Source organism: Electrona antarctica, assembly GCF_951216825.1.
Source record: "Electrona antarctica genome assembly, chromosome: 6".
NCBI lineage: Eukaryota > Metazoa > Chordata > Actinopteri > Myctophiformes > Myctophidae > Electrona > Electrona antarctica.
Window position 1 is genome coordinate 14,190,446 of NC_136811.1, and position 11,184 is coordinate 14,201,629.

The 11,184-nt window shown below is 39.3% G+C and overlaps 1 protein-coding gene across 1 annotated transcript in view; it reads right to left on the reverse strand.

Annotated features, from left to right (window-relative positions):
• Window positions 1-2,548: 2,548 nt before the first annotated feature.
• The window catches only part of c1s.2 (complement component 1, s subcomponent .2), a 9,503-nt gene continuing 867 nt past the window's right edge, over window positions 2,549-11,184 (reverse strand). The window contains exons 2-12 of the mRNA XM_079503642.1: window positions 11,064-11,174; window positions 10,742-10,829; window positions 9,614-9,794; window positions 8,809-8,934; window positions 6,729-6,925; window positions 6,008-6,158; window positions 5,128-5,243; window positions 4,701-4,788; window positions 4,276-4,416; window positions 3,626-3,700; window positions 2,549-3,531 (exon numbers count right to left, since the gene is read on the reverse strand). Coding sequence (XP_079359768.1) covers window positions 2,702-3,531; window positions 3,626-3,700; window positions 4,276-4,416; window positions 4,701-4,788; window positions 5,128-5,243; window positions 6,008-6,158; window positions 6,729-6,925; window positions 8,809-8,934; window positions 9,614-9,794; window positions 10,742-10,829; window positions 11,064-11,174 — 2,104 coding nt within the window. The 3' untranslated portion in view covers window positions 2,549-2,701. The remainder of the gene's footprint in view (window positions 3,532-3,625; window positions 3,701-4,275; window positions 4,417-4,700; window positions 4,789-5,127; window positions 5,244-6,007; window positions 6,159-6,728; window positions 6,926-8,808; window positions 8,935-9,613; window positions 9,795-10,741; window positions 10,830-11,063; window positions 11,175-11,184) is intronic.

The window sequence follows — 11,184 nt, forward strand, 5'->3', positions numbered from 1 at the left end:
AGGTGCCCTTTGAGAGCGGTTTTGAAGGAGTCAAGGGATTCGCATGTCTTAATGACTGTTGGTAGGGCGTTCCACATTTTGGTGGCATAGGAGCGAAAATAATTTAGTCCCTTGTTTGTGCCGATTCTGGGTTGCACATTTGTTTGTTGAACTCCCTCTGGTGTTATGGTTGTGGACTTCGTTGACATTAAGGAAGTATTTAGACAGGTACATGGGTATCTTGGTGGTGTATCGAATCTTGTGGACCAGACGCCATTCCAGCCAATCAAAGTGGGCAGGGGTGAGGTGGGTTCGGGGAGTGAGGCCAAGTAGTAGCAGTTTGTTTTGGGAAGTCTGGAGCCTTGATTTAAGGGCGGTAGCACTTTACATTAAGGTCATTGTAATTAATATTAATTAAGCGTTAATAAGACACTCATTAACAGTCTTATTAACACGTAATAAACACTTATTAGCAACTTATTATTTGTTAATAAATGTTTATAAGCAACCTTAATAAACCGTTAATTAGACAGTTATTAATATTAGTATACATTAATTAACAGTCTTATTAATACTTAATAAACACTTATAAGAAACGTATTATTTGTTAATAAATGTTTATAAGCAACCTTAATAAACCATTAATAAGAACCTTATAAATACTCTTTAACTGTTAATTAGACAGTTATTACAATTAGTATACATTAATTAACCGTTAACAAGAAACTTCTTATGAATTAATATATGTTTATAACACATTTAATAAAGTGTTAACAAGAAACTTATATGTTTATAACCCATTTAAGGGAGCGTTAGCAAGAAACATATACATACTTGTTAGAAGTTGTTATACATTAATTAACTGTTCATAAGTACCCCCGTTATCCATTGGGGTATTTAAGGGTACATTTAATAATGGGCTAACAAGAAACGTATAAATACTTATTAACCATTAATAAGATACTTATTAATAATTATTATACATTAATTAACCGTTAATAATAAACTCGTTATCCATTCATACCTTTATGGGTGGGTGTTATATATATATAACAAAAAAGTATGCATACTTATTAACTGTTAATAAACATTGTGAAAATACTAATTAACAATTAGTAACCCATTTATAAGGTATGTACTGTCAGGAAGGTTAGGCCTACTTAGGGCATTATCCGTTAATAAGGCCGTGTTAACAATCAATAAACCATTTATAACACTTGGTAAACGTTCATATCTGTTTGTAAACGCTTGTAACAAATTTAATTAATGCGGAAGTGTTAATTAATGTCATAATAAGTGCATAGTAAACGCTTAATAAATGCATAATAAGTTCAATTTGAATGTTAATAAAGACTTATAAGTATCAACTTAACGGTTAATTACATTTGTTACAAGCGTTTACAAACAGATATGAATGTTTACCAAGTGTTATAAATGGTTTATTGATTGTTAACACGGCCTTATTAACGGATAATGCCCTAAGTAGGCCTACCCTTCCTGGTAGTTATATATATATATATACCCTACCATAAAGGTATGAATGGATAACGAGTTTATTATTAACGGTTAATTAATGTATAATAATTATTAATAAGTATCTTATTAATGGTTAATAAGTATTTATACGTTTATTTTTAGCCCTTTATTAAATGTACCCTTAAATACCCCAATGGATAACGGGGTACTTATGAACAGTTAATTAATGTATAACAACTTCTAACAAGTGTCTTATTAACAATTAATAAGTATGTATATGTTTCTTGCTAACGCTCCCTTAAATGGGTTATAAACATATACGTTTCTTGTTAACACTTTATTAAATGTGTTATAAACATATATTAATTCATAAGAAGTTTCTTGTTAACGGTTAATTAATGTATACTAATTGTAATAACTGTCTAATTAACAGTTAGAGTATTTATAAGGTTCTTATTAATGGTTTATTAAGGTTGCTTATAAGCATTTGTTAACAAATAATAAGTTGCTAATAAAGTGTTTATTAAGTGTTAATAAGACTGTTAATTAATTTATACTATGGTTTATTAAGGTTGCTTATAAACAATTATTAACAAATAATAAGTTGCTTATAAGTGTTTATTAAGTGTTAATAAGACTGTTAATTAATGTATACTAATTGTAATAACTGTCTAATTAACAGTTAGAGTATTTATAAGGTTCTTATTAATGGTTTATTAAGGTTGCTTATAAGCATTTGTTAACAAATAATAAGTTGCTAATAAAGTGTTTATTAAGTGTTAATAAGACTGTTAATTAATGTATACTAATTGTAATAACTGTCTAATTAACAGTTAGAGTATTTATAAGGTTCTTATTAACGGTTTATTAAGGTTGCTTATAAGCATTTATTATAATAAACCCAAGTAATAAGTTGCTAATAAGTATTTATTAAGTGTTAATAAGACTGTTAATTAATAACTGTCTAATTAACGGTTTATTAAGGTTGCTTATAAACATTTATTAACAAATAATAAGTTGCTAATAAGTGTTAATAAGACTGTTAATGAGTGTCTTATTAACGCTTAATTAATATTAATTACAATGACCTTAATGTAAAGTGCTACCGAATCGGGTTCTTTGGTTGACTTTTTTGATTACACTCTAATCATGATACATGCTAATAAGTATGATATTACATTGATTTGTTATTTTATGTGATTAGTTTGTTATACTCGATTACTTCAGTTACTGCTGGTATAGACGTTTACTTCTTCATCTCTTTTTCCTCTCTCTCTACTCTCTCTATTGTCTCTTGGATCCACTCCAAGTAATTCGCCACATTAACGTAATAGCCTTTAAACTGCTGGTCCTGACAGGCGCTGCCCCAGGACACGATGCCTCTGAGGCGATAGGGCCCTTGGCCATCCTTGTTCCCAGAGCCCAGCGGAGGCACAACCAATGGTCCACCGCTGTCTCCTCTGCAGCTGTCCCCCACCCCACTCTCTCCGGCACAGAACATGTTCTCCTCTGTGAAGATCATTGGTTTATTGTTGCCTTTGTGCATGGGAACCGTCTTACACTCATCAAGGGAGTAAGCCTTAACGGGGGCATATTTTAAGATTTTGCTGAGTTTCCGTTCTTCCGTCCTGCCCCACCCCGACACGGTGCCCAGTTGGTTTTCCTGCACATGTCTGTCGCCCACTTCGGGCAGACAAATAGGAAGGAGGTTGGGCCCTAGCTTCACCCTAGAAGACAGCCTCAGCAGAGCAATGTCGTTGTCAAAATTTAATTTGGGACGTGGATTATTGTATCCAGAATGGATTATGACATTTTTGACATCCATGACCACCACATCAGACTGTGATCCGGCCACATTGTCCGTATCAATCAGTCCACCGTACATTTTAACTTGCATCGCTTCGGAGTCACTCACAACGTGAGCTGCAGTCACAGCCCACCCATCATTGATCAACGATGCTGCTCCTAGTTTTGGTTCTTGGATGTAGAGTTGCCATGGAATCTTCCCCAGTTCTGCTCGACTACCTCCCCAAATCCTGCCGGTGCTCGAGATATCATCCTCTGGCTTCCCACACACTGAAACACACATAAAGGACATGACAATATATAGTATGGGGGGAAATACGTCCAAAAGAATGAAGACTGATATCAAGTGATACTGAAATCATACCTTCAGTGCATCTTGGAAAATCTGTCTCTCCGCTAACTGATACCCATTCACTGCTGGCATTACAAAGGTACCCATCTGAAAGAGAGCACAAGGCATAGTGTTGACAGTCACACATACTGTAGATATGGAGTCTGTTCTGAGATCCATGTTAACATTATTATACAAATGTCATGGGACAAGGAAGAACTGATTCACATTTCATGCCGGTTGGCCAAATTAAAGTAGATGGTGCAGAGGGCGTGAACTATCACAACTATAGGTGCATAACCTCTGAATGGATTTACATACTATCACAACACTTCAAGGAAAGGTTATTTCATGGGGCAATAATTAATTAATTTAACTGTGAGAGTGTAAAAATCAACCCATTTGTAAGAGTCAGAGTTCAATGAAGAAGTTAACCCATTTAGGCCTGACGTCGAAAAAACGTTCGCTCTGAAAGAATATATATTCAAAGATTTGTGCCGCATTTTTACGATTTTTCAAAAATAGCAGACCTACAAGCTCGTAGCGCACCACTCGGTGGCGCGCTATGAGCTTGTAGATCTGCTATTTTTCAATAGCTAAAGTATAACATAATGCTTAGTTAAAACACCAAAAGGGGTTCCCGTCCAGAATGGTACAGAAATAATTTCACTGAGTCTACTCACCATCTCCTTCCAGTGTGTAGTACTTTGAACCACACTCAAACTGAATCTCATCTCCATACAGAGTGCTGATGCCCCCACTGTCTGATCCCACCACCTGAAGGCTGGTGCGTCTGGCAACGTCTGGCATCCCACAATTCACAGCTAGAAGGAGTCCAGAAGAATGTTTACATTTTACAATCTTAGCCGACAGATGTCACTGGGCTCAGAAAACAAAAAACACTACAAACCCATCTGACACTCATATAGTATTTCTCCGATCTCCAACATCAAGTGGGGGAGAATAAGTATCAATCACAACAGGGACACATGCAAAGAAGAGGTTCTTGTTGTTTTCATAATTATGAAACTATAAGGTTGAATAATGGAATAGAACTACAAATATCAATCACTAAAATCAATGATCAAACTCTGTCTGTCAAACTCACGGACACAACGGTACACGGGGCTCCAGGCGCCTGTCCTCTGACACGTTGTCTTGAACTCAGTCAGGCTCAGTGTCTTGGCATCCGATTCCTTTTACAAAGGAGAAGATGATGAGACACACTATAACCTAGCGTTTGTTTTTTTTACGATATTTTGGGGGCTTTTCTGCTTTTATTCAGAATAATAAAGAGTTATCTACCATAACCCCATGCTTTTTTTTTTTTTTTTTTTTAGCAATGTAGCACTCAATCATTCAGTGAGATAGGAATGAGATATCTCATTCAGGTCACATCACATAACATATGATATTGGCTTCTGACTAGTACCATCCATATTTACAGTATATTACAGGAAAAGTAAATTATTAAACAAAACAAAAATTGAATTATGTACACAGTTCATTACTTATTTTATCTGTGATCATCTCACCGTCTCCAGAGTTCGTCCAAGTTCGCAGGTCACTGTCACAGTGTCGCCATGGCTATGTTCTGGTCGCCCGGGAGCCCCAGAGGAGTGGGGGGTTACCAGACCTGGACACGTCTGCACTGCAGACACACAGAGGAGTGGGGGGTTACCTATAGCCTCGGTACCAGGCTTTTATTTTCGTCTGTGCAAAAAATGAAAGCCTGGAGGAACGCATTGGCCGCTCTGGTCTAAAAGTGGGAGTCAACCCTTCCGGGTGGGTGTCGCTCCAAATTATGTGACATGGATGGACTGTTTGTATCATAGGTGTAAATATAACTATTTGTATTGTATTGTATTGTATTGTATTGTATTGTATTGTATTGTATTGTATTGTATTGTTGATGACATGTATTAATGTGTTAATATTCTATGATCTGTTGATTCATTTAATACACATAGGACCACAATGACAACAAGTCCCCGGGACTTAGCCCAAGTGTATTATTGGACTATATGCTATTCCGTGCTATTACATTTTTGACTTAAAGTATTCAATCAATCAAAAAGCTCACAGTGCAGTAACTAGTATAGAGCATAGCAGTGGGCATGGTTTTATGGGCCCACTGAAAAATCTGTCATTCATTTTTCCCATAGAGATTTACAAAAATATTTACTGTATATCAATTATTCTAAGCCTAGAATCAAACCATCCAGGATCCTGGTGAATCATGACCATAAAACATTTGATAATGTGAAATTTGATTATATTATATTATCATTATATTAAACTAAGCCCTTAAATAAAATAAAATAAACTACCAAGCCCACTTTATAATGAATTAAAATCAGAGCAACACAGAGAAACACACACATACAGTAGCACTTGATCCCTGCAGTGTTTTACCTCTGCTCTTGTAATGGATAGAGAAGCCGGTGTTGGAGCCATAGGCGTCGGAGTTAAAGAGGATGCGGACGTGACTTGACTGGGTGAGTAAGGGTGATGGCGGGAGGGCCTGGCCACAGAACGGTCCCAGAGGCCCGGAGGAAGTTTCAACCTGGAAAAAAACAACAGAACTAATAGTACAAAGGTTCAGAGGGGTGGGATGCCTTCATATCCCTCTCTCCAAGACACCAAATCTAATTGTACCTAGTCTAGGGCCTAGGCTGGTTGATGGCAGATACTTCTTAAAGTTGGGTCCGGGTACCCCCAGGTGTCCTTGAGGGGGTTCCTGGGGGTCCCCAGCTAAAGTAGTTAATCAACACCTATTTAACCACTTATCGGCTATTTGAAAATAGTCGATCTACAAGCTCACAACGCTCACAAACTCGACGCGGTGAGCTTGTAGATTATTTTTCAAAACAAATTTGGATGAATCTGGAAAAATCTGGAATATTTCTGAAACATTTAAACCACACACATCATGTATAGGGGTCCCTGGCACAAGCACCTTTCAGATGGGGATCCGAGGCCAAAGGGGGGGGGGGGGTCCTGCCTAAGACAAACTTAAAAGGTCCATAGACTTGGCTGCCACATGACGTCATGTCTGAAAGCCAGGTTGGAGGGGCAAAAAAAAGCGCTTTAATATAAAGGGTACAAGGGTGCGATACTGCAGTCTGCTGCCTACCGTCACTGAATCGATACACTGTCCGTCGTCGGGGCTCTGCTCAACGTCGAAGCCCCCGGTGAAGTTCAGCTCCAGTTGGAGGTGGTCCTCCACCGACAGGGTGTAGGAGCAGCGGGCGTTTTCCGCGTACGGAGCAGGGTGGGAGGGGCTGGAGATCACACCCTTCATGGACCCTGAGCGGTCCTCCGTGCAGCTCACTGAGGTGGGTGTAGCCAGAGAGCCAGTCAGTTCTGCTGGGTCGGTGTGTGTGTGTGTGTGTGTGTGTGTGTGTGTGTGTGTGTGTGTGTGTGTGTGTGTGTGTGTGTGTGTGTGTGTGTGTGTGTGTGTGTGTGTGTGTGTGTGCTGCACACACACACACACACACACATTATTTTCTTTACTACCATCATCATTATTGTTATTATCATTATCTTAAAAGGTACGGTAAGTGATATATTTCTGTTAGAATAAGTGTTAAATAGCTCTATATTCTGATTGTACTAAAATAGAAAATGCATTTTCAGGTCGGCAACGGCATACCACTTTAACAACACGAAGACATGAGCAGACAACATTGGAACTGGGGCCTGGGCCGTGGCTCAGCGGTCCAGGCACCTTGGCTGGTAATCCTGTCTGGCAGTGTGCCGCGGGTTCGACTCCCGATCCCGACGGCCCTTACTGCATGTCAACCCCCCCCCCCCCCCCCCCCCCCCATTTCCTGTCGGCCTACTATCTATCCCTCTATAAAAAAATATAAAATAAAGTCGAAAGCCACAAACAAACATTAAAACAAATGTGGAACCGGGACTCCTGATTGGCTGAAATTGGCAACCCGACTGAAAATGAATTTTCTGTTTATTAAAGAACTGGAGAGACAGAGAGACGCCGGCCTGTTACTGATCAAACAGCTCTAAAGCAACCAATGTTTAGTATTATTATTATTATTAGGAAATAGTGCTTTAAGCTTTAAACACAAAATATCACTTACTTTAATCATCTTTAATGATTATCACCACATGATAACGTTCTATCATGTGGTGATACGTTCTATGTTTAACATTGTTTATCCTCATGAGTGTCCATTTCCCAAAAATGAATATTCTCCCCTCCTCTTGTCCCCTGTGACTTCTTCTCGTTCCTCAATTTACTATTCTCACTTCCTCTTTGTAATGTGTTCCCTAGCTTCCTCTTCTCTTTGGTTTAGCTACCAGTCTGTGGTGGCCTCGTGGCCCACGAGGGGCCACGAGGCCCACGAGGGGCCACGAGGGGCCCACGCAACCCAATACTGTCGTTAATTGAGCACATTCTCAAAGGGACCCGTGCTGCAAACATGCCAAACCTTGAACCTGTCAGCAGATGCAGTGGACTCCTTCAGGTTTACAGTTAGCAACAATAGCATTGTAATGTTATCTTCACGTTGGCTGAATTCCTAAATATAGCCACAAAGTGGCAATTCTGGGCATCAAACCAACATCGACTGTTTAGAAGTGGAAAGCAACGAAGGGTCCAGATCTAGACCTTTGGCAGTTTCTGACAGCTGTATTAAAGATGCATGATTTATCACGATCAGACCTAGTTTTACAGTCTATGGATCAGACAGACAATTCTTTCATTTAATGCCAATGTTTTGTTTTTGTAGTTTTTTCTGGCCACATTCTATTTTTTCAATTTATAATAATAATGTAGGATGTTTTATTTTGCAAAACTGTAGCAGAAGAGACAAATAAGCACCAAAACAATAGGATTTCAAACCTTTGCGTTGATGCCCTAATAAAGTTGCTTTTGTTTGCCCATGCCTTTCTCTGTTACTAAGTTAAGTTAAGTGCATAACCAAATGAAATAGCTGCACAAACCTGGTGAAGTGAAAGTGTGTGTGTGTGTGTGTGTGTGTGTGTGTGTATGTGTGTGTGTGTGTGTGTGTGTGTGTGTGTGTGTGTGTGTGTGTGTGTGTGTGTGTGTGTGTGTCTGTGTGTGTGTGTGTGTGTGTGTGTGTGTGTGTGTGTGTGTGTGTGTGTACGTGTGTAAAATAACAAAACCAACACTGCCATGCAGGCAGGCATCCCAAAATGACCACGCAGGTCTGACGAGACATTAACTGTACCTCTACAGGTTTGTTTGTCTGTGTCCAGCTGGTAACCATGGCGACAGGAGCAGCGGTAGCCTCCGATGAAGTTTTGGCAGAAGTGGGAACATCCGTGGTCTGGGTCATCCTCGCATTCATCGAAGTCTCAGGACGCATGGAACACACAATCACATTTTCAACTTTGGTAAAAGACAGTGTAATTGCTCTGTGTGTGTGTGTGTGTGTGTGTGCACAACACGAAGTACACAATAGAGGGTATGCGCATGCATAAAGTGAGGACTTTTCTGTTTGGATGTATGGGCTGTCAAGGCCAGAAAGTAGTTTTTTTCCACTCAGTAGGCATTCCCATATAATATAACAGTTATATCATCATACCCGGAATTAAGTTATATTATAACTTAATAATTGACGATGATGTCATGTGCATACCCTCTATAGCAGTGGTTCCCAAAGTGGGGTCAAATGGACCCGTTAGGGTCCATTTGGTTCCATTTGTACACCATTAAATGGGGGTCCGTAGACTAATGCTTGTCAAACTGGGGGTCCTTGAAATTAAACGGGTTGAGAATCACTGCTGGAGCCGTAAAAATAATTATCTTATGGGGGTCTCTGGCATATCTTTTCAAATGGGGGTCCTCGGGCTAATGAGTGTCAATTTGGGGGTCCTTGACATGAAAAGGTTTGGGAACCACTGCTCTATAGAATGTGGTTAATGTAAGGAGAGCTGAGGGAAAACATATATATATATATATGTTAAACACAACATATGTCAACATATGAATACAGATGTGATCTTAAGTCCAATGAGGTGTCCTCTTCTCACCTCGCACCGTGTAGAAGCCTCTGAAGCCAGTGTGTCTCCTGACGTTGGAGAAATCGGAGTGGAACGACAGAGAGAGGCAACCTCCAGTGTGGGAGAGGAGGCGAGGGTTAACAGAGGACTGCAGCTCCTCAAATGTCTGTTGGCCACACACCGTGGAAACGGGAACCCCATCTAACATGATCTGGGAAATATAGGCGGAGAGTACAACAAATCAAGTCTTGACTTTGATGTCATAATAGGTAATGAAAGAGTAGAAGTAAAGAAAACTACTGAAAACTGGAAATACTCCAAAAAAGTAAAGACAAAAATGCCTCAAAATTGTACTTAAGTGAAATACTCGAGTAAATGTACTTAGTTAAGTATACACCACTGGAAAATACAAGCATAAAGAAGGGTCTCTGTGGATACAGACACCATCACACACTTCTAGTGGGTCATAAGTGATGATTAAGAGGGATTATTTTTGTATGAGTCTACATTGTTTATTAGGAAAGTACCGCTCATTAAAGTGTGTTGGAATGTATGATCATTAATTGCCTGTATATATATATCACTGTATGTATATTTATATCTATACCTTTATCATTAATTGCCTGTGTATATATATATCACTGTATGTATATTTATATCTATACCTTTAATTGAGAGCACGTGACCTGATCACCTGACCGGTCACGTGATCATGTGATCTGTGTATATAAGGAAGTGAAAATAAACACACAGCTCTCGGCCATGGACTAAAGAGCAAAGGCATATCTGTTCTCTGTGTCAATTTGTTCATCCTCTTTTAGAATGTATTCCGGCTAGCTCAGGACTGCTGTTGATTTGACGCCATATGCGCTAGCTTGATTTAACAAAGTGTATACCTTTAACTTAGGTGCTGCAATTTACAAAACTCTAATTACGCGTATGTCTTGGCTTATGTACAAAGAATTTGTCTTCTGCATTTAACCAATCCTCCACCATTAGGAGCAGAACACCCTGCCTACACATTCATATTAGACCACTTTTGAAACATTAAAACCTGTGAGTTGCTGTGATTCAAAATAAAATAAAATAAAAACCTGTGACTGACTTTTTTTTAAACTTGCCCAGTTCAGTTACTATAGTTACTTCCACTCTACTGACCCGCAGAGCATCGTTCTCACAGTCATGGCTGTCCTCCAGGTCCAGGTGTGAGAGGGTGAGGGACAGTACATGACCCGGTGGAGCACACCTGGGGCGGGTCGTTGAATAGAGAAGCACAATTATCCAAGAGGGTTGTCTTTACATTGAGTATGTGTACACAATGTTTCGTCATCTAATATGCAACCACCTGTCAGCTCATTCTTACAAACAAAATAAATAGCTAACTGTGACTCATAATAGACAATTTCTGTATCAATCCTTAGCACAAATATAGTGCTACTCTCTGCTGTCTCTATGTAATATTAATGAGTGTATTGTATACCTGCTCCAGCTGAAACTGGCATGGGGTGGATAACCACGGGGATAGCCAGGTGATTGCACCCATCCAGAGATGGCGAACACATACTGGGGAAACAGGAGGACCAAGAAAAGACTGCGAGAGA